This window comes from Lactuca sativa, chromosome 1 (assembly GCF_002870075.4).
Source record: "Lactuca sativa cultivar Salinas chromosome 1, Lsat_Salinas_v11, whole genome shotgun sequence".
Classification (NCBI taxonomy): Eukaryota; Viridiplantae; Streptophyta; class Magnoliopsida; order Asterales; family Asteraceae; genus Lactuca; species Lactuca sativa.
Window position 1 is genome coordinate 58361148 of NC_056623.2, and position 24500 is coordinate 58385647.

The 24500-nt window shown below is 28.8% G+C and overlaps 3 protein-coding genes and 1 long non-coding RNA gene across 8 annotated transcripts; 3 read left to right on the forward strand and 1 right to left on the reverse strand.

Moving 5' to 3' along the window:
* Positions 1–5716: 5716 nt before the first annotated feature.
* LOC111889597 (TOM1-like protein 9) lies at positions 5717–9244 on the forward strand. Of its 5 annotated transcripts, XM_042901042.2 has the most exons (12): positions 5718–6024; positions 6123–6207; positions 6402–6480; positions 6606–6661; positions 6756–6854; positions 6948–7061; positions 7136–7296; positions 7388–7469; positions 7549–7634; positions 7726–7914; positions 7994–8340; positions 8424–9244. In XM_042901042.2, the coding sequence occupies exons 5-12, from the start codon at positions 6798–6800 to the stop codon at positions 9065–9067; spliced, it is 1680 nt and encodes a 559-aa protein (XP_042756976.1). In that variant the 5' UTR covers positions 5718–6024; positions 6123–6207; positions 6402–6480; positions 6606–6661; positions 6756–6797; the 3' UTR covers positions 9068–9244. The 5 variants fall into 5 exon arrangements, with proteins under 5 accessions (XP_023741507.1, XP_042756976.1, XP_042756974.1 ...); XM_042901040.2 differs by lacking the exon at positions 6606–6661; XM_052770526.1 differs by lacking the exon at positions 6606–6661 and having other exon boundaries at positions 6402–6478; positions 6753–6854.
* Positions 9245–12780: 3536 nt separating this feature from the next.
* LOC111889620 (uncharacterized) lies at positions 12781–14575 on the forward strand. The gene is made up of 2 exons (XM_052771491.1): positions 12781–13339; positions 13693–14575. Exons 1-2 carry the CDS (start codon positions 12982–12984, stop codon positions 13797–13799), a joined length of 465 nt encoding a protein of 154 aa, XP_052627451.1. The 5' UTR covers positions 12781–12981; the 3' UTR covers positions 13800–14575.
* LOC128134085 (uncharacterized) lies at positions 14090–14575 on the forward strand. Its single transcript, XM_052771508.1, has one exon. It carries the CDS (start codon positions 14090–14092, stop codon positions 14420–14422), a length of 333 nt encoding a protein of 110 aa, XP_052627468.1. The 3' UTR covers positions 14423–14575.
* Positions 14576–16620: 2045 nt separating this feature from the next.
* Positions 16621–20022, reverse strand: LOC128134100 (uncharacterized). The gene is made up of 3 exons (XR_008232434.1): positions 19629–20022; positions 18708–18827; positions 16621–16854 (listed from the first exon to the last, which is right to left on the reverse strand). It is a non-coding gene; the product is annotated as an uncharacterized LOC128134100 (long non-coding RNA).
* Between the last annotated feature and the right edge of the window lie 4478 nt (positions 20023–24500).

Sequence of the window (24500 nt, forward strand, 5' to 3'; positions counted from 1 at the left end):
TTATATTCTCTTAACTTTCTTATTTGTCAATATTTTTCTACACCTCCTCATCGCTAAAAATGGCTACTTTTTGGTCTATTGAAGAAGAGATCTTACTCGCTCGTTAACAGATTGATGTAGCAGAAGATCCAACTAGGGATGGAAATGAGGCGGGGTTTGGGGAGGGGTTGACCATCCTTGTCCCCATCCCCAAGTGTCTAACCTCGTCCCCATCCCCGACGAATGTGTGGAATCAAATCCCCTCCCCTTTGTATTTTGAGCTTTTCCCCGGCCCATCTCCGGCTCATCCCCAACTCATCCCCAATCTATCAACATAATAAACTCAACTTAAAAAAAAAAACAAGTTTAATAAGTGATCAAAACCATATACCATAAACAGATTCTGTTTACATCAATCATAAAGTTAACAAGCATTAAACAAAAAGTGTCGATTTTGTATACAGATCAACGAATAAAGTGACGATTGATGAACTCTTGGAATTGTTGGAACATAATTTTGTATATCGACTCTATCTCTAATGGTATAATATAGATTAATTCATTTTAGTGGACTTAATTCAAATTCAATAAATGATCGATATACTAAAATTATATATATATATATATATATATATATATATATATATATATATATATATATATTCATTAAAGCGGGGGTGGGCGGGTTGAGGATCGTTATACCCGACCCCTACCCCATCCTCGGTTTTAGCATAATGGAGATCCCCGTCCCCCTACCTAGTACCCTTTTTAGCGGGGAATACCCGTCCTCAATTGAGGCAGGTCAACCGGGTTCCCCACCGGGTCGGGTGGAATTTCTATCCCTTGATCCAACCCACATTGACAACCGTGCGACTACTTTTTCGAGGAGAGTCGCCGACATATACAACCGCCAAGCCTTTCAACCTCGAAGAAAATATCTACTTTACACCAAATGGAGAACCGCACACGCACTCGCAACTCGGTTTACCATTGTGTTTCGTAGGATGCTGCAAGAAGCGGAAAATGGTGAAAACGAAAATACTTTGCTAGAGAATTGTCTTTAGGCTTACTGTATTGAAATTGACAAAGATTTAAAGCTTATTAAGTTTTGGCAAATTGTAAGGCAGTGCCCCAAATGACGTCAAATTTGAAATTGTTGTCTTCTAATTTCTAGTGGCTTGTGTGTTTAAATTTTTAGTGTGATGTTTCTGTATTTCTAGTGATCTTGTGATGTTTTTAATTTCTTTGTTTTTTTTTTTTTTTTTTTTGAATTTCTATGTTTTCAATGGAATTTAAGTTTTTTGAAAAAAGAATATGTTTGAATATTTATTTTCTAAATTAATTAAAAAAATATATATTTAGCATGATAAGTGTGGCAACCCATGCCATGCAAATGACAAGTTTTTGGCTAAAATATGGCAAAAATAACATGACGCCTACGTGGACTGTGACAAATATGACACCATAATTACTAGCTTAGTGGACATTGGTTTTAGTTAACGAGAGAATTCTTCAAGCTTGAAATTCTTTAAAACAAGGCTGACTTGTTTTGTTTTTTCTCCTTTTACGAAGGTTTAAATATATTGGACTTGCGGACCATAAAATTATAACCTATAAGCGAAATAGTAGACAAAAAGGCTTAGTGGTGCAACTTGTTGTCCGTTTGCCATCTCACTTGTTGTATGATGATAATTAAAATTTAATTTAAATCCTCGTAAACATCAAAATTGTAGACAAAGATATGTTATATGTAATTCACTTATCTATTTTGGCAGTTTCTTTATTTTATGATATTTCGTTTGTAATTGTTTAAGATTTTTGACTAAATTTGTCTTTTTGTTTTTTAACGAAACAATTTAATTTTATGAAAGAATATATAAATGTTAAAAAGAGTATATGATCAAATGTGCTTGCTTTTTTATCCTTGTCTAAAAGTTAGTAACATCATGTTTCTATTTATTATTATATAAAATTGAGCTTAAAAGAGAACTTGAAGTTATGATAGAATAAAAAAACTTTATCATCATGACCTTTGGATCATATTACGATCATGAGATAAATTCGATGTATAAACAATAGAATTCAGTTGTTCCATCATAATATTTGATTCATGTTGTAAAAAAAGGTAAACCTCAATTTAAAATGTGTTGTCTGTTATATATATATATATATATATATATATATATATATATATATATATATATATATATATATATATATATATATATATATATATATATATATATATATATATATATATATATATATATATATCTTCTTATTATTCTAATAAAAGAATAGATTTAATCTCATATTGACAAGTGTCATACAATTAGAACTCCTCATTAATGTTATATATCACTTATCATGCCACTTGTCAACTTATTAATTATCCATTTCAAATTTTAAATTTCCACTCTAATTACATTAAATTAATAATTGATTATGCATTTTAAATTTTAAATTTTCTCGCTCTAACTATATTAAATTAATAATTGATTCTTCATTTTAAATTTCAAATTTTAATTTTCTCACTCTAATTATATTATATTAATAACATTAGATTGAAAAATAAAATTAAATTAATACATAAGATGATATAACTTCACGTATTTATTTAAATCAACGATTATAATTTTATATAACTAAAAAATATCTCTTAAGTAATAATTTATTAAAAATATCAATTAATAATTTTAATTTTTTGATATGAAAATTAATTAATTTTATAACCGTGGTTATCACGGGTTATAAACTAGTATATATATAATAAAGAGATTTTCTAATATATGTTAAAAACACATAACATTAATCATAGAAAATATTACCAAATGCATTATTTATAGAGAATATTCAATATAATTAATGCATCTTATAGTTTTTAGAGAGAAATATTCCATATAACTAATGACTTTTATATTTAATTATAATAATATTAATATTCCATATAAAATAAGAACATTGTCAAAATGGATATTTTTTAATGGTTAAATTTATATTTGTAAAACAACAAACATTTTTGTTTGTTTTATATAACATATCCGATATCCTATCATCACTAAAGCGATTTTTGGTTACAATTTTATATATTTTAATTATAAATTGAATGATATCACATAAATAAATAATGAGAGAATTCGGTTCTATAAATTAAAAAATATATATATGAAATGCTAATAGGAAAATGACTTACGAGGGTAATTATCTTTTGGTCTTGTTCACGTTTAGATAACTTCATTTTTTTTATACATATTTGACTATTTAACTTGTTAAATGTTTTCACATATTACCATTGTCACCCGTTATAGTAGGTGATAATGATCATATGTAAACACATTTAACAAGTTAAATGGTCAGATATTTTTAAAATAAAGTTACGTAAACGTGAACAACTTTTTTTTTTTTTTTTTTTTAATTTCTTAATTTTTTTATAATTTCTTACAACATTTTTATTATATTTGTTTCTTATAGGTTTTTCTAATACAATGTTTTAAACTTTGTTTATAATTTTTTTAAAACTTTTTTATACTTTCATATAATTTTAATATAAGTGTTTTGAAACCAAATATTTTATAAATATTTTAAAATTTTCTTACAAGTTTTTTAACTTGTTATTATTAGTATTATTTTTTTTTTTATATTTTCATCTAATTTTTTATAACTCTCATACATTTATTTCTAAACTTTCTTTTACAACATTTTTAAAGTGTTTCACAGATTTTGTATGATAATTTAATATTTTTTTTATAACATTTTAAATTAATTTCGTTAAATCCTAGTTTGTATTAAAAAAATTAAAAGCTTATAAATTTTTAACCAAAAAGTATTAAAAAGTTGGAATAATTTTAAAATATTTACATTATATAGATTTTTTGTCTTTTAGTTGCTAAGTAATATTTTCTTTTTATTTTTTCAAAAAGGCCATCCATACTTATTGTTATATATTTAATTTATTTAATTTTATTGTTAGATACTATTTGCTTTAAAAATATTGTATATGATTAAAAAGAAAATAATATATATATATATATATATATATATATATATATATATATATATATATATATATAAGAGGCTATATAAAATATTTCAAAAAAACAAAAACATATTTATTAATTAAAAAATAAAGTTTAAAATTGATCAATATTTAATTAATATTTAGGAAATTATGGATATTTTAAAAATAACGTTCACAGATAAATATGAAAAATAAAATCACTATTAAAAGTAGGGAAAATGATTTATCAGAGTAATTAATATATGTGAAACACATATAACAAGTTAAATGGTTAAATGTATACAAAAATAAAAAATTACCTAAATATGAAAAAGGGGATAATGACTTAAAAGAGTAATATATTTTTCGATTTGTATACGTTTAGTCACTGAAGTTTTTTTTTCGTCCACATTTACTCCTTCAACTTGTTAAATTGTACACATCCAGTCCTTATGATCGGTTACTCCAGGTTAGTCAGGAAAAATGACTTAATAAGGTAATATATTTCTCATTTTCTACATATTTAGTCCTTAATATTTTTGTACACATTTAGTCTTTAATATTTTTTTATTTTAAAATAAATCATTTTTGTTTTTGTACTCATTCAGTACTTATGAATGATTTATTTAAGTTTTTCTCACGACATCTTACGTGAGACAATCATTGATGAAGTGTGTGCGGCTGTTGATGTTTATGTGTAACGTCTCATTTTCATAAAAAAAATTTCATTTTTAAATAAAGAAAGTCCCTAATTATAAACCCATTATTAAGAAAAAAACCTTTATTCTAAAATACATTTATCGAAAATCAGAGTAATATAAGAAACACGAAATCCTCAATACTGTTGATGAGTGTGTACAATCATGCATTCGTCTTTCCGCGGTCAACGATAGAACCTGAAAACATAAACAACTGGGTAAGCACACAGTTTAGTGAATTTTCCCTAAAATACTCGATACAACAAACGTATTATCATGCATAACGAGCCCACACTCATCAGATTGGAATACCATGTCCCAATCAATTATCAGACTGGAATGCCAACATGCAACAGGTCCAATCAGTCATCAGACTGGAATACCCAGGGTTTATCAGTATGCCGCCTTAACCTAACCGCTCTTCTCGAGCCTCCGTGCCTACACCTTACAGCCGGCCCACACTAGGTATATTGGCCCTACAACATATAGTAGGTCCACCTCAACCTATCCCACCACCATATAACTATCCCACGTAAGATGTCGTGAGAAAAACCTAAATAAATCATTTATAAGTATTAAATGAATACCAAAACAAAAATGACTTATTTTGTAACAAAAAAATATATTAAGGACTAAATGTGTACAAAAATATTAAGAACTAAATGTGCACAAAGTGAGAAATATATTACCCTATTAAGTCATTTTTATCGGCTAACCTAGAGTAGCCGGTCATAAAGACTAAATATATACAGTTTAACAAGTTAAAAAGGTAAATATAGACGAAAATAAAAGTCAGTAACTAAATGTGTACACATCAAAAAACATATTAATCTTTTAAGTCATTATCCCTGTGAAAAAGTGACAAAGATGACATGCTAATCTATAAATAAACTTTTAACCTTTTGAACCCAAAATAATATATTACTTAATTAAAATCAGGCTTAAATAATGCCGGTTTTTGTAATTAACTAATTATCATACGAAGTTTTATTTTTTTCCTTTTTGTCTATATTCTTGTTTCTAGAGAAATACAGTGGCATGACTATTCATTTCAATCTGTTGACTTTGAATTTCATCCCATCCTTCCTTCATTAAAATCTCAGCCTACTTTAACTGTTTGATCTATAATCTCTCCTTTTTCATCTCCAGATTCTGTTCTCGTTTCTGGATTTGTGTTTTATCAATCCATTATTTCAAAGTCTGATCAACTTACGGTGATTTCTCAAATTTCCGATTATACTGGATAAAAATGGTGAACTCCATGGTGGGAAGAGCCACAAGCGACATGCTTATAGGTCCTGATTGGGCCATGAATATTGAGATCTGTGATATCTGCAACCATGATCCTGTGTACGCCTTTCCCCCCCTTTTAACCGTTCCTTTTCAATTTCTAGTTTATTTGATTACACAAAATGTTCTAGTTTCTTTATTCGTCGTCTCTGTTGTAGAAAACAAGTAGATAGACGCCTTTTTTGTATCAATTGGAGTAGGTTTTCGATCAGTTGACTATCTCAAGCTGCAACTTGTTTCGAGGTGGAGAATTTAGGGTTTTTCTGGTTATAATTAAATTACTTTTAACTTGTTGACTAGGATTTAAGAAATTAGGTTAACTAGACGATAAATTGAAGTGCAATCGAAGAACTTTAGGCTGATTGTTCTGATTATATATATGTTTATTACATGATTAAGAGTACAATTTAAGAAACTATTTTACAATTGTTTCACAGGCAAGCTAAGGAGGTTGTAAAAGGCATAAAAAAGCGTCTAGGAAGCAGGAATCCAAAAGTCCAACTTCTTGCTTTAACAGTAAGCACACACAAAACAACTTTTATTCTTCTATCTTTGTTCTTCAGGGTCATGGTATTACTTTAAATAAAACTAAGATTGGGATAATATCTCTCTCCTTATATATATCGTTTATTTTGGGGCAGGGTAAACAACTAGGAAGTGTAAACTTCCACCTTTTGTGTGGCACCTCATTGGCAAAGTATATCATACTAACTGAAGAATAAGTATGCCACACAATATCAGTTTTCTTATATCTAATTTCCCACTTTCTTTTTCTTGTTTATCATGTTCAGCTATTGGAAACAATCGTGAAGAATTGTGGCGATTTTGTTCATATGCATGTAGCTGAAAGAGATGTTCTTAATGAGATGGTGAAAATAGTGAAAAAGAAGGTTAGATTTTGCTCAAATATTCTGTAATAACTAATAATCATCTTTTTGTTAAATTCAATTAATGTTATGTAACATAATCTTGTTTAACTGCAGCCTGACTTTCATGTTAAAGAGAAAATATTAGTTCTAATAGATACATGGCAAGAAGCTTTTGGAGGGGCAAGAGCAAGGTATCCACAATACTATGCAGCATACCATGAGTTATTGGTAAGTTTTATATTAGTGGCATATAAAAATTATATTTTTATATGTTTTATCTCAATATATTACATTTTTTTCAGCGTTTAGGGGCTGTATTTCCACAAAAATCTGAGAGAGCGACACCTGTCTTTACTCCCCCACAAACACAACCTCTATCACAATATCCACATGACACACGTAATCTTGAAAATGGAAATGAAGCAGCCGCGTCTTCCGTAGAGGCTGAGTTTCCAACCTTGAGGTATATCGTGTGTGAAAAGTCCAAAATACCCTTTTCTGGTTTTCATGTTAGAATTATGGTTATTTACTTGTTTCTTTATTTGGATTTTCAGCTTGACAGAAATGCAAAATGCACGTGGCATCATGGATGTCCTTTCAGAAATGCTGACTGCAATAGATCCAGGAAAGAAAGAGGTAAATTTCTTTTTCGTGTGAAAAGACTAAATTGCCCTTTTCTTTCAATTGTTGTGTCTTGATTGTGTATTGGAAGCAGGGGCTTAGGCAAGAGGTGATTGTAGACTTGGTGGAACAATGTCGTACATACAAAAGAAGAGTGGTCCACTTGGTCAACTCTACTTCGTAAGACCATAATTTCACCACAATTTTTCCTTTTTTTTTTTTTTTTTTTTTTTTTTAAATTTTTGTTTATTGATTTTGTGTTGTGTTTTAGGGATGAATCCCTATTATGTCAAGGATTAGCTTTAAATGATGATTTACAACGAGTTTTAAGCAAACATGAAGCACTTCTTACAGGAATTCCTCTTCCATCTGAAAAGTCAAAGCCTGAAACTAGTCAAACTAAAGCATTAGTACCTGTTGATGCTCCTCTTATTGATGCAACAGAAACCAATCAAAAAGGGTAATTAAAAATTAAAATTTCCTTTTATCTGTTTGTCAAATGTCCAAAATACCCTCCAATAATGATTTATCATGTGCAGATCTGTTAGTGGTGGATTAGATTTGATATCACTTGCTCCTATAACAAGTAATGGGACATCAACAACAACTCCAACTAGAGTTGACCCTAAGTTTGACCTTTTGAGTGGAGATGATTTCAACTCACCGACAGCTGGCAACAATCTAGCGATTGTACCCGTGGGTTCACCACAACCCGCTACACCTGTTTCACAGCAGAACGCTCTCGCTCTTGTTGATATGTTTTCACTAAATAACAATTCTTCTTCTCCTCAAATCCAACAACCTCAAAACATGCCACCTCAGCAACCTGGGTTTTATCAAAATGGAAATTCTGGTTATAGTCAAGGGTCAAATCCTGCATGGAATGGTCAAATTCTGACCTTGTCTGTTAAGTTGTTCTTTCTGTAATATGGAATAATTTAATAATTTCTATTGTGGTTGGTTTTATAGGTGGTGGAAGTGGAAGTGGAGGTGGACTGCCGCCACCGCCATGGGAAGCTCAGCCTGCCGACAACAACCAATCAGGCGGCGGCCCGCAATATTCTCAGCCTCAAAATTTACAATCCACCGGAAACAGCAATATCCAGGCGATGCCGCCAATGCAACAATTCTCAGGCAGCCATATGCCACCAGTGAACCACCAGCCAGTGTATAATCAATTTCCTCAACCACAATTCCAAGGAGGTGTAGTTCCACCACAGCAGCAAATGGCTTACTTGAATCCTCAACAAATGGCTCAGCAAATGGCTCAACAAATGTATATTAACCAAATGGGACAAGCCTATGTAGGTGGTGGTGGTGGTTATGGTGGTGGTGGTGGCGGTTATGGTGGTGGTGGTGGATATGGGTATGGGTATGGATACGGGCAGCAACAAAATGCACAGTATATTGATCAGAGAATGGCGGGGATGTCTGTGAGAGATGACAGTTATCTGAACAGCACTGTGTACACTGGGCCTTCAATGGCGAATGCATCCTATGTGCATGTGCCATCTGGCAAGCCTACAAAGGCAGAAGATAAGCTGTTTGGAGATTTGGTTGACTTTGCAAAAGTCAAACCTAAAACGACACCTGGTAGAACCGGGAGTATGTGACCTTATCTATATATATGTTGTTTGGGTTTGATAAATTGTATTTTTTTTTTGAGAAATAATTCTTCTTTTGGGGTTTATATTTGTATGCAATTATTTTTTGAGTTTATGTATATTATGTGATGGAACTTGAAGAAGTTTTTCTTCCTGAGAAAGTCTATATGTATATTGTTGTGCTTTGTTCGGGATTGCCAAATTATCTCTACACTTTTTGATGACATCAAAAACACCTACAATAGGTGATTGCATGTTCTTTCTAATTCCACAATGTTTTTTTTCTTGTTTTTCTTTTGGAAACAGCAAACGAATTAAACGAAAGCTTATTTGTAATATTTCAGCGAACACCTCCGTGTTCGAGCTTCTTTACCTGACAAATCCAATCTTTATAGGGATTTTAAGGGAAAATTTTCCAACATGTGTCACTACAAGAGATAGTTTAAGGGAATCGAACTTCCAACCTAATGCTCCACATGGGTATAAAACCCAGTGCATCAAACCAGCTAGGTTGAATGTCACTTGCCCACAATGTTTATTAATAGGGAAAATAGCACAAAAGTTATTAAGTTTAGACCAAAATTCTAATTTACTACTTTGTTTTCCAATTTATTATTTGACCGATCAAACCGGTTTTCTGCTGATGTGACACGATGATGTATTAGTTTTGATGACGTGACATGCTGATGTGTCAAAATTGTTTTTTTTTTTCACAAAATATACTAAGTTTTCAATTTTTGCAAATTTGTCATTTTTTTTTTCAAATCAAACATCATTTTTTCTAATTTTGACAATTTTCCATTTAAAACTGTATAAATATTTTTTTTCATTTAAAAACCATATTTTTATATAAATATAAAGTCTTTTTTTTACATTCAAACCATAATAGTATATATAAATATGTATTAATTATATTATAACTGTATTTTATATTAAATACGCAAATTTAAAATGAATTTGCAGATGTAGAGTGCACAATCAAATAAACTAATTTGATCTCAGGAACAAGAGAGTCTAATGTTTACTTTAATTACCAAGGGACCGCTCGTTATAAATAACGTTATGGTTTGAATGTTAAAACCTTTTATTTATACAACATATGATCTTTTTAATGAAAAAATGTATTTATATGATTTCAAATGAAAAAAGAAAATATTTATATGGTTTTAAATAGAACAAAAATATAATGTCCGTTTTGGAACAAAAAATGGAATGTCATGTCATCAAAAGTAAATAAAATTGAAAAAATTATGATCAATTTGAAACAAAAAAACTAAGTGTCAAAATTGAAAAAAATAAATAAATAGACTTGGCGTCAAAATTGAAAAAAAATGAAAATTTAGTCTTTTGTAACATTTTTTTTCCAGTTTTGACATGCCAACATGCTATGTCATCAAAATTGACACGTTATCATGCCATATTAGCAGACAACTGGTTTGACCGGTCAAGTGATCAAAATTGTAACAATTTGAAAAACGTAGTGTCAAGTTTAAGATAAAAAAACAACGTCTAGTTATAATTTTGATGTAAACTTAATGATTTTTGTATTATTTTATTGACAAATTTTCATAAAAACTGTTGTTTCGTTTTAACCAACGTAATATAATTTTTTTTATTTAACTATTGAAAAATTGACTTTTTTTAATAAAAAAACCACATTGTATAAAACATCGAATTTCACAAGAACCGTTGCAATTTGAAATTTGTTTGGTTTAACCACCCAAATAACAATTTTATGATTAAAACAATATTCAAAATCACACTCATAATATTAAATGCTTTACATCGATGTAACAGATAAATAAACAATTACCTGTATTGGTAATCATTTTTGAATGATGAAATTAATTCTTTTAAAAATCATATCCATAATCTTAGTGTCATAGCATTACTATTCGTAAATATAGAAACTTTATAAGTTTTTTTTATAAAACAATTATAACTAGAAAAATATTTTTCCCAAGGTCTTTTCTAACTCATTATCAAGAACTTTTACGGTGTTTTCGCAAAGGGTTTAGGTCATTTTTGCGCACTTAACTTTTGACTTTGTGTTCATCTTGTCACTTAACTTATTTTAAGTTTTAAAATGTCATCAAACTGTTGGATTTGTGCTCATTTAGTCATTTAACTTTTGGTTTGGTCACTTAACTTTTGAATTTGTGCTCATTTAGTCACTTAATTTTTAAAATTGTGCTCATTTAGTCACTAAACTTTTAAAATATTTTAAAAATTTAGTGACTAAATGAGCACAATTTTAAAAGTTAGGTGATTAAATGAGCACAGATCCAAAAGTTAAGTGACCAAACTAAAAGTTAATGACATTTTAAAACTTAAAAAGAGTTAAGTAACCAAATGAACAAAAAACCAAAAATTAAATAACAAAAAATGATCTAAACCCAAGAAACAAACCCTTGGTATTTAAATAAGAAAAGAATGGAAAACTGAAAAAACAAAAATATAATGGTTTTATCGGAGGAAATTACTAATCTAGCTATATTCCCTAATAACTTTTTTATTTTTAGCCAAAATTTAAAACTTATCCCAAAATAGACATCAAAACCGTAGGCCATTTAAATCATCTACTGTTTCGCCTATACAATGTACGGTTTCGGGTTAAGTATTTAAGGATTTTTATTTTATTTTGCAAAACAAAACTGTAGACCATAAATAGTCTATTGTTTCCTTTGACTGTTTCGGGCAAAAAACTCCGGTTTTATTATTATTATTATTATTATTATTATTATTATTATTTTTATTTTTATTTAAGTTTATTTATTTATTTTTGTAACAAAAATTACAACATTGCATTATATTAGACATTTTATACAAGCTACAAACAAAAAAATAAAATAAAAAGTAAAAATATTACAAAAACCGTTGGTTCTTAAGATACCTACGGTATACAAGTATTTAATGCACGTTTTGTCCATTGAAAGCTTGTACAGCGTAGGTTTATTAAGAACCTACGATTTTATTTAAAAAAAACATATCGACTAATTCAAATACCAAACAAGAAAAAAAGTTCAAAAATTCGGAGTATCACCTGGTTGTTATTTGAAGCCTCCATTGAAAGATAATTTCAATCTTGAAACACACACAAAATATCAAAACTTAAAATTTGAACTTTATATATTATGGGCCGAGAGGCTAGTGGCGGACTTATGTAGAGCATTTTGGTTCCTGGAAAATTGTTCCGATTCTGCCGGTAGTGTAAAAAAATCCTATTAAGTGCACCACCTTCTTATACGAGTGATACCCCGCCTCCCCCCCCCCCCCCCCCCCCCCCCCCTTTCAAATCTTCTGTGTCCGCCACTGCGACAAGCCGTTGATCGTATCACATTTAATTATTTACGTTTTTAGTGGTTATTTTTATATAAATGCTAATTTTTGACTAAAAATAAATAAATATTTAATTAATGATTTTGTTTTGTTTTGTAATTACCTCTTTTTATTGGGATTTGGACTATGTTATAATTATAAATTTCAAATATCACAAGTCACAACCATATAAATAAAATATCTTTAAAAGCTAACAGGGATTTTCGGTGACCTTGGGTTATAAACAAATTTTGGGGGTGTTGATAGGATAAAAAAAGGGTTTATTATTTATTGCTTATTTACACGGTAATAAGCTAAATTTAATTGGTTGGATAGAAATTTTTAAAAATCAACATATAACTTATTGGATAGAAATAACATAAATAAGTTGATTTTAGTTATTTCAGCAGCAAATAAGCTAACGAGTTATCATCTAAATAAATGGCGCAATGCATGCTCTTTGAAATGGCGCAAACTTTTCTATATTGGTTTTTCCTGCGAACAACGTAACTAACTTCCATTAACGAATCGATCGAGTTTACTTTACATTTACAACCCCCAATTGCTTGGGCCTAGGGTTTATACATTATATTGAATCTCAAGATATGGCGATCATAGGAGATGCTCTACGACAAGCATTCATGCCGAAACACGAGTACCAGAACCTCCGTAACGAAGACAAAGCATGGATTAAGCTACGACGGCCGATCGTCATCTCTATTTTCGTATTCTTGATCTTTTGTATTGTCATTTCATCTGCACTCAGCTTCAAAATGGTGTTCCCCAGTGATCTTCAACACCGCCCTTTCTGCAAACATCATCGTATTGAATCGACAACAAATAACGACCATGAGGATAGAGATTTCAATTTTACGGATCAACAGATTGTTTATTATTACTGGATGATTGCGTTTGTTCCTTCGGCTATCCTTTTCTCGACGTCTGCTGTTTACCTTGTTGCTGGTGAGTAACTCAAAATTTTAGAAGATTTTATTGAGATTCAAACGACTACTATTGGATAGAAGAATGATTGTGTTGAGTTTTAGATGATATTATACTAATTTTAGGAGAATGAGATTGAGCCATATATTTCTTGATCCTTTCTTAGGTTTCTTATCTGGTTATAATCTTCATCTTCAAAATTTTACTTATCTGTATAGTCTTCGAAGAATCAGTGTTTTAATAATGAATTAGTGCCATATGTTTCACAGTTTCAGCAGATCATCTTTTATTCAATGCTTACGTTATTAATTTCTCTACAAAAAGCACAGAAATTCAGAATTTTGTGTAATCAGAAAAGAATAACTGATCTACAGGGATGTCTGTAGCTTATACTGCTCCAACAAGACATGGATTTCTAAAAGTGGTCGAGAATAACTACTGTGCTCCAAATGGAGGTAGGTCTTTTTCTTCTCTAAATTAAATAAAACTTCTTAGGGAGTCAAAATGACCATTTTACCCTTATATTCTAAAAACAAATTTCATCATATTCAATAATGTTAATGTGAGTGGGTTTAGGAAGACAAAAATAGGTAAAAAAAGTTAGTGTCTTAATACATTAAGCCATGTTTTTTTTGGCTTAACTCATTAAGTCAAAAGAAACAACCATGTATATTTGTACACGTTAAGTACACAAAAGAAGTTTATATTAATTTTTGTGTTTTTACAGGAGGTGTGCGATGTCTATACATTTTGAATTCAATATTTGCAATAATGTTTGGTTTTGTAGCAATATTTTTTGGTTTAGTTCTCCTTACAAGTGAGAGCATTTGTTCATTACCATTGTTTTGGTGTTATGAGGTTCAATGGTGGGGCCTAGTTACTCTATATGGGGCCACTGCCTCCTTGTTAAGAAGGAAAGCTGCCATGATTCTTGATGATGGTGACATTGATGGGCATAACCAGATTATTGGAATAGAAATGTTGGAATTTGGTGATGTGGAAATGACACCGGATGTTGAGAGACGAATTAATCAAGGGTTTAGATCATGGATGGGAACATCGTATTTGTCTTCTGATGATGAAGATGAAGATGAAAATGGTTAGATTTTGAAGGCAAAGAGTGTTAGATTCATAGATATGTACAAGAAATAGTAATTATAGAGACCAAAATTAAACCAACAATTTGTATCATAGCCGAAAGTTGCAACATAGTTTTGTAGAAATTGAGAACCCCAATATCATTTTGATTTGATGCTATGTTTACCGAGATACCGATAATAGTATTATACTACAATACGAGATATAGAAAAGTTATCACATAAATTAAGAAAAGAAACTAATATGAAAGATAAGATCATAACCGATCTATGATTGGACTTGGGTTAGATGCGTTTCGTCGTTAATCTAGTAGTCACCATCTCGCCGGTCATAATTAACTGTGCATAGAACCACAACAGTTAGAAATAATTGGTCAAGGCTAGTGTCAACCTATTAGAAGTGGGGTCATGGGGTGCATGGATCCCACTTGAAAGTCGGTCCCACCCTATATATTACTAAAAATACCTATAAAAAATCTCACTTTTACAAAAAAAAACTATTCCTTGCACCCATTTTTGTAGGGGTATCAATTGATGACACGACACAACAAAAATACATAATGTGAAATGAAGTTGGGAAAAATCTAAATTTGAATTTGTGTTCATTACGTTTTCGTGTCAAGTGTAAAAAAGTCATTGTTCTGTCGTGTCATTTTTGTGCTTAATATTTAACATGAAATTGATACTATTTAGTATTTGTTTGCCGTGTTTGTCATGTTATATATGATTAAGTATAAATTAAATAAACTAATAATTTTACTATTTACTTTTTTCGTGTTTTAATCGGCTCGTTTTCATAATAATGAAAATAAACATGACATCATGTTGTGTCGCGTTCGCGTTACATAAAAATTTGTCGTGTCGTGTCAGACAGAAACACGATATGATAGCCTAATTTGACAGCCCTATATTTTTGTAGCAAAAACTCTTTGACATCTTTTTGTGAAAAAACCAAAAATGCCCTAAAATTTCAGAATTTAATGTTTTTTATATATATAATGGAACTGTTTATTTCCGTTCCCGATATAACACCTCCTTGTTGAGCACATGGTAAGAAGAAACCCCTAATAAGCCCACGATAGGGAGAATTCAGTTTAGCATGCGCTAGTCTAGAGGGGTTTTATGGGACTACAGTTTATTGTTTCTTCATTTTTTTTTAAATGTTCACCTGAAACATATCATAAGCTTTTATCTTCATCATATTAGTACTTAGCTGTATATTGATTTTTCAACTAGTGACAAATGTTCACCCTGTATATTGATTTTTCAATACATCGGCGATATCCTATAAGAATAGTTGTAGGGCCATTGTATTTTTTATGAAACCTAGGAAACCATTATTCAGGAATACTTCAAAATTTAGGATCGAAACTGGACAAGCTCAAAACGAACAAATTTTTGTGTTTTAGATTCCAATTGTTAAAATTAATCAAGCTCCGAAGATGAAGAGCTTAATTACTTTTGACTAGTAAAACTCTTGCTACCAAGATGGATGATCAAGGGTAAACACCATGAACCATTTTTTAATTTTGTCTCTCAAACTTTAAAATGTATATACAAAACCAAGTTATTTTCCCTTCAACCCCATGCTTCTTATTCTCTCCATTTCAACTTTATCTCTAACTCATTCAAAACCACATACACCAAAAACCAAATTTCTATCCAGATTTACAGATTCAAAACTTTCTAAAAGTAAGATTCAGTCGACCCGGGAGCATATTTGTTGCTTGAAGAAGCGATTTAGGAGCAGTATCAGGAAAAATACAAGGGACACCATGAAATACATGTCTTGTTAGGAATAAACCAAGACATTTTATCCTGGGTGTTGTTAATGACACCCAAGTCAAAACCATGACATTATTTGAATAGATTTGTTTTTTTATTTCACATACGTTTTCTTTTTCCTTTTTATTTTCCTTTTCATTTTTTCTTTTATATATATATATATATATATATATATATATATATATATATATATATATATATATATATATATATATATATATATATATATATATATATATATCTACCTCCTCTAATAAACAAAACCTTTAATGTGCCAAATGTCCCCTTTCTACCATTCTAACATGCCACGTGTCATTTTATGAATAATTCTTATTATTCAAATTAAATTACATTAAAATTAAATTGTAATCCGATTTTTTTTCAACTTGTTGCATTTTTCGGTTTCTTATAACATTTAAATTTAAATTTAAATTCCATGCTTTTTGGAAACAATAGCAATTCACGTTTGATTTGTTTGGTAACAAATCCTATCTTATTTTGACTCTTTTCAAAATTTCAATGAAATCCCAAAAAATTAGCAACTTGAAATTAATATTTTGACTCCATTTATATTTCAATATCGTCAACACGTCCTCCACATTCCTTCCCATTGTCAAGTTTTATTGTGCTTTCTCATCTTCAACAATACTATTTCTGTAAAAGAGACAACATAACAAATCAGGTTAGTTCATCTTCATAAACCAATATTTATAACCTTTTTCTGAAATACTTTAACGTACTTTCTTTTTTCTAAAAACCTTTCTTCGAAAGTATGTTGTATCTGTTGCGGTTCTTGATTTAAATCAGTAAAAAAAAACATATCTTCTTATCTGCAACTATTTTGGAGTACATTTGGCCAATATGACAGTTTAGACCAAATTTTTATTTTTATTTTTCATTAAAAAGCTGCAACTCTTTTTGAAAAGTAAATGATTGTTTTATCAAAAATTGAAAGTTCTTTTTGGATGTAAATGACTCCTTTACCCCTCACCTTACAACACTATTAAAAATAAGGCGAAAACTATGCAGTTGTAAATGTTGTTATATTGTTGTCCATTTTTTTAATTTTTTTTTAAATTATAGCAATATACTTTGAAACTATATTGTTGTGATTAAATGCAGAAAGGGTATTTTGGTTCATTTATTAGACTTATATGTTTTAAAAACATTATAACCCATAATGACATCCAGTTGTGATATTAAACAGTAGAAAATTAGGAAAAGGGCATTTTGGTCAATTTATTATGAAACATTGTTATTTTTGTCTTTCTAACTTCATATAAAGTTGCAACTCTTTTTGAAAAGTAAACGACTGTTTTATCAAAAATGTAAATGACCCTTTTACCCCTCACCTTACAACACTATTAAAAATAACCGAAAACTAAGCAGGTGTAAATGTTGTTATATTGCTATCCATTTTTTATTTTTATTTTTTTTAAATTATAGCAATATACTTTGAAACTATGTTGTTGTGATTAATGATAAAAAAACACTTTTAATATGTAATTAAGACTATTTTGCTATGATTTTCTAAATTTTGGGTCCAATATGAAATTAATAACTTTCTGTTGGGACTTAAAACTATGTTGGTGTGATTTTGTAAATTCAGGTCCGATATGTAATTAACAGATTACATAAAGGAATGAAATCAGCAATATCCCATATAATCAGCAATAATTTTGAATTCTTTAATTTTTTTTACCAAAACATAACAATATTTACAATTCTGCCCTTTTATATTAGAAAATGACAACTCCACCCTTTTATATTAGAAAATAACAATTGTGCCCTTTTATATTATAAAAATGACAAATATGCCCTTTTAATAGAAAAAGTGCAATTGTTTATTTTTTGTCGGCTATATTTTTTATTATGTTTTTTACTGTCAAATATAAATTCAAGCTATCATTTAGGTAGAAAATGCAATTCTGCCCTTTTATATTACAAAATGACAATTATGCCCTTTTATATTATAAAAGTGACAAATATGTCATTTTAATAGGAATACTATCATTTATCAATTTCTGTCGGTTATATATTTTTTGATTATGTTTTTACTGTTAAATATAAATTAACTTAACATTTAGGTAGAAAATGGTAATTCTGCCCCTTTATATCATAAATGACAATTCTGCCCTTTTATGTTAGAAAATGACAGCTATGCCCTTTTATATTATAAAAATGACAAATATGCCCTTTTATATTGTACTTTTAAAAAGAAAACTGTAAGTTTGATAGTTTTTGATGTCATGAATGTAACAAAATCATTGTGTATTTCAACAAAAAAAATGAAGAGAAGATGAAGTTTTTGACACCAAATGTTAAAAAATAATGGTTTTATATGATGAATTGGTAATCTTGCATATGGTTTTCTTTTGTTTTTCCATTAACTTATTAATAATTCATGCAGTTACTTTAAATACTAAGTATACCATTGTACTTTTAATAATATAATTATTTATTATGCTGGATTGATGGATTTTAATATATTTGTGGAAATGACATACCTTTCATAAGATGTGAAAAGAAATCATGTGAGATTCTCTAAGCTGTTGTTGAATGCAACATACTCTTCAACACTCGACTCAATAAACACTATCATGCTTTATGATTATAGAGATTTGCTGCTACAATAACAAAACATACATTATTGTAAACGTGTTTTTTATATATATAAAAAAAGTATGAATATACAATGCTATCAAAATATCAAAAAATATATTACAATGTAATTTAACTGTTTCTTTTACTTTTTTGTTCATATACTTTCTAATTACAATATACTTTCATTACATCTTACAAACACACAAACACATGTTCAAATCAAAGAAAAAAAATCTCGTTATATTGAGCACATTTTACTTTTACTATTTTAATTTGTATTCCTTAAAATGTTAATGTTCTTTCAACTGTATGTCTCTTATAGCATTCCACTTTCATATAAATATAATATTTTTTTTTAAATTCCACTGTCTCCTACACAACATTCCGCTTTCCTCAATATGCTTACATACATATAATCAAATAACCAACCTTTTCATTTCATACATATTACATAACACTTCTCAACCAAAATACCACTAAAATTTTGCCTAATACACTAATTTGTTACTTATCTTAGCAAGCTTACACCAAAACATAACAATTTTCATTCACATAATTTGAGAATAGGAAACCTAATTTTACACTCCCATCATATGTTCATTGTTGTAGGCACCAACATTAAAATCTCATTATTTGAAAATAATACCTAGATTTAAGAGAACAAGCAAGAATGTATGAACGAAAATGAAACTTCTGAAGCATAACTTTCAAATTTTCACACTTAAACAATAACAATTCAAGATTCAATTTTGAAATACAATCAAAATAAATACAGGGAGTACATTGAATCTCATTTTCTACAAAAACGAAATTAGTAATTTTACCTCTTTTTCATCGTCGCCCTATCTTCATCGTTGAAATCCAACAGCCAACATATTCCAAAATCAGACCACAAGGACGCCATTTTTTCTTCATAACTTTAGCAACGGACTGAAATCGCTTTCTTTCTGCTCTACTAACTATTACGAAATTGGATTTGTATTCCTTTCGATTTTGGATTTCAAACATATATTTATTCCCGATTATGCTATTAAGAAATTATGGCAGTGGGGTGGCTACACTGTAAGGCTGCTACGAAGTCGATGAAATCTCCGATTACAAGAGATCAGTACATTGAAATGTAGAAATCGAACACAACAATCGGTGTATGCGATTTCAGGAAGAAAAAAATAGAAACGATAAAGTCTAAAATATCTACCGGAAGAATGAATGTTTTTAGGGTTAAACTTATTTAGGGAAATGTAATATAAATATATATAAATAGTACATTTTATATTAACGTTTATATATATATATATATATATATATATATATATATATATATATATATATATATATATATATATATATATATATATATATATATATATAATTTTAATTTCATAATATTTTTCTTAATCGTATTAATGATCATTGCTCACTATATGAAACTAATTTTTAATATGATATATAAATAACATTGTAATTAACAAAAATACTCAAAAATACTGCGAATAATGCTATATGAATTTTTTGTTTTATGGACTCGAAGTTACTATTTTTATTATTACTATTTCTATTATACCTAAGGCAATTTGTACATATTAAATATATAATCTATATCTTTTTGTTATTGCTTACAAAATAATATATATATATATATATATATATATATATATATATAATTTTCATAATAATATATATCATATAATTTTTAATCAAATTTCCTTATTTTAATCATAATATGTTGTTTCTTTTTTAAATTTCAAATGTCTTTCCTCACAAAGATATAATTATATATTTATTCTCTTTTTAACTACATAATTATTATTTAAAAATGTCTACAAAGACAATAGATAAATAAATTTTCACTACCGCTTTATAACATATTATGCTTAAGATATATATCTTTTAAACTTTTCGGTACAATATAACGATGATAATTTGATTAATAAAACTTTTAATGCAGTGTACAAAAAACAATTTTAAAATCTAAGTGTTATGTTTATTTTACTTATCAAATAAATTAAACATTACTTATGATCAAGATTACAGTGCATTTTTCTTTAAGCTAATTTTTTATCAATATTTTGCTATAATTTTCTAGATTTCAGGTGGTGTCATGTCATAGAAACACTGGTCTTAACTCGAAAGAACATTGAACATCAAGTTTTTATTTCAAGGTTGTCTTTAACACCTTCAGACAACAAAATTCCTTACAAGTTCAAAATGAGACAATATCCCCTATCGGTTTGTTTCGCTATGACTAAATAAAAGTCAGGGCCAATCGTTGAATAATGTTAGGTTGTTTTTGCGATAACCGGTTTTCTCACATGGCTAGTTATATGTTGCTTTAACCAGAGTAAAAAACATAGAAGGATTGAAGTTATTGATTTTAGATAAGGATAGTAATTTGACTAATAAAACATCCAATGTTGTGTTCAAGAAAGTATTTCAAAATCTATGTTAAAATGTTATGTTTATTTTACTTATCAAATAAAATTTTAGTTATTTACCATCCATAATCAAATGTTTTTTTCACAATTATAAATTTTTTGGTCTATATAAAATTTTTAACTTATCTCCCGTGGTTTCCACGGGTTATAACCTAGTATATATATATATATATATATATATATATATATATATATATATATATATATATATATATATATATATATATATATATATATATATATATATATACACCTTAATAAGCATTTAAGCCTAAATGCTGAATTTTAAGAGATACAATCTGTTATACAATTTGTACAATGAATTTATGCACTAAAATCGTTTCCGCTATGCAACAGTTTTTGACTCGGTCCCCGCCTTTAATCTCGGCTTCCCCTATATATTTAGACTTTGAATCCTATATTTTTGTTATGCTTCAGGTAGATATGAGATTAGGGGTTTCATTTTTTCTTTCTTTTCCATATATCTTCTCTTTGCAGGGGTTTCATTTTTTCTTAATTTTGTAATTAGGGCTTGCAGAACACCAGCAAAGTGCTTACACTATCTCAGTTTTTCCTTATCTACATGAACTTTTCTTGCTGGAAAAAGAAGGTAACAAAGTAAATTCATCATTTGTCTTCATTCTTTTTTGAGTTCTAAACTGAGTTGTGTTTCATTTAAATGGTAGTAGGTTGGTTTACACAATGGTCCTTTTTATGATCAGGACTAAGGTTTCTGGGTTAATGGTTTCAATATGTGGGATGAGGGTTAGAATTTGAGCCGAATCATATATTTTGAGTTCTTTTTAAGATGCATGAAGGGGAGTCAAAGTAAGAAGGGATTTATCATCTTGATCTGCTTTTGGAAAGCATCCAAACTATGTTTCAGATATATATTTAATTTGTGTGAGTTAGCTTCTAGAAGTTTATGTGACCTTTGTCCTTTATGGGAATGTAGAGTATTGGGAGCAAATTTTTGTTATTTCAATCTGGATAAGCTTATGAACATTCTCACAACATTTTTATATTTGTAAATTTGGGGAACAAAAATAGTATTTATGATATCATATATGTATTAATTTGACCATTTTATAAATGTATAACCTCTCCTTCTGTTGCTAATGTTGCTCTTTCTGTTAGAGACTAGAGAGCCCGAACGAAAAACTTTGAAAGAAAACTGCTTTGTTTTCATGTTTTTGGAGGAGTTTTTATTCAAGATTTACATTTACAAGTGCTTATATTTTATCAAATTAAATATGTTAGAAAGAAGACTAATACTCATGGTAAACTTTAATGTGTAGTGACAACACCCAAAGCTATTAGACAAAGCTTTGTTGATCCAAACAGTAGGATTAGGTACCATGGAGATACATGCATATAAAATTGGATTGGGTTCCCACCACTCATTTCTATCCACTGATATTGTCTTTGTTTGGTTGTAGGTTTCATCAAGGCCCCCAATTGAAATTATCTTCAACAACACAAGTTCTTGTATATGTACATTTCTTACACAAGTTCTTATGGAAATCTAGGCTATTTATAAGAGTTTTTAATCCATTTTTTGTTTCCTTGCATTAAAGGCCAAATTTAGAGAATTTATCACCCTCTAGAGTTCTCATAGTGAGAATAGTTTGGTTTGCTCAAATCGACTAACTTTGAATATTTTCTATTTATTGCTTGCAATGGTTTTGATGTATGGAATGGGCTGTAAGACGATGTTATAGACCTAACTAAAAGTTTTGATTTTCTATGAACTTTGGTATATAGATTACATGATTATTGTCATTGCTGAAATCAGGTTATATCTACCCGTTTATTGGGCTCACTTGCAATAACCCATTTCAGTGATTCCCCATTCTCTTTTTGTTCTAATTACAGATACAATTGCATATGCAAGATAAATAACTGCATTGTGTTATCCCTTTACATCAATAGAACAGGGGATTACTATAACTTTATAGATTGTTTAACATTCAACTTTGCCATGAACCCTTGCTATGTCGTTTTTCCATTTGACTCAATCTCTTTTGATTGATAGAATAAGCCGACTTTTTATGCTTTCAAAAGAATTTTGCTGAGTTACTTAACAGATTTCAGTAGAAAAGATTGTTTCAAGTTATGAGAATTATGCAAAAAAGTTAAAGCAAATCTTACGACCTTAAGTCATATTATTGGATTAAGCATATCTTAACATATATTTCTGCTTCTTCGGCTAAGTTTTAAAGGGTTGTTTTATGTCTACTCATATGTCATATATTTGATCCGTTATCTTTACAATTAAAAACTTATATATACAAACTACAATTTCTCAATGACTTAAATTTACTTTTGATTTTTATTAATTAATTTAGTTTAACGTTATGTTGAAGTCGATAATTAATTATTTAGGCTAATTGTATTAAAAAGCACAAGTTTTTTTCTGTTTATGGTAATATAGTTCAAGATTAAACATTTCATTTTTTGATGTAGTAAAATTTTTATTATGGTAATAATTGACCAATTGTTTTATACTTGGGAAAAATATAGTACCATATGGACCAGGGACCAAAGTTGTAACATTCTAATATCCTTTAGTTAAAATTTCTAATATTTGCATTGCAAAATTGGACAATTTTTAAAAAATTTATATCTAAGTTAAAGGGTAACAGAAATTACAAATTTTGTTATCATATATAATTTGTTTTAACTTTTCAAGTGAAAAATGGTCATTATTAAAAAATTGAAAGATAGGTTGTTAACTTAGACAACCTCCAGACCAAAATCATCAATAACAAAAAAAAAACCAATATATAATATAAGTTATTAAAAAAACTACGATGCTATTAAAAAGAGAAGAAATTATGTTTTACAATAACTATTTGCATATTCTTTCTTTTAGTAAAAAAAAATCATATAAACTTTGAATCCAAAACCTTAAACAAATATGAAACATGAAACACTATATATAAAGAAACCATTCGGTGAAACATTGCATCTTTTTTCTGATATGACATATTTCTGAAACAAAATTATTTGTCGAAAAAAATTAATCTTTTAAAGAAAACTATCTAATGCCCACCGAAAAGAAACTATCTTCCGAAATGAAATATTAGCCGAAGAGAAAGTATTCACTGCCCTAGATTCCACACCCATTGCATAAAGCTCAGGGACAAACAATTATAAATGTAAGTATTTATCTTCTATAATTGATTTTCTCTTAAGACCAATTTTATGTGACATTATCCAAAGGAATATCACGTACCACTAAAAAAGTATTAGTGAAGT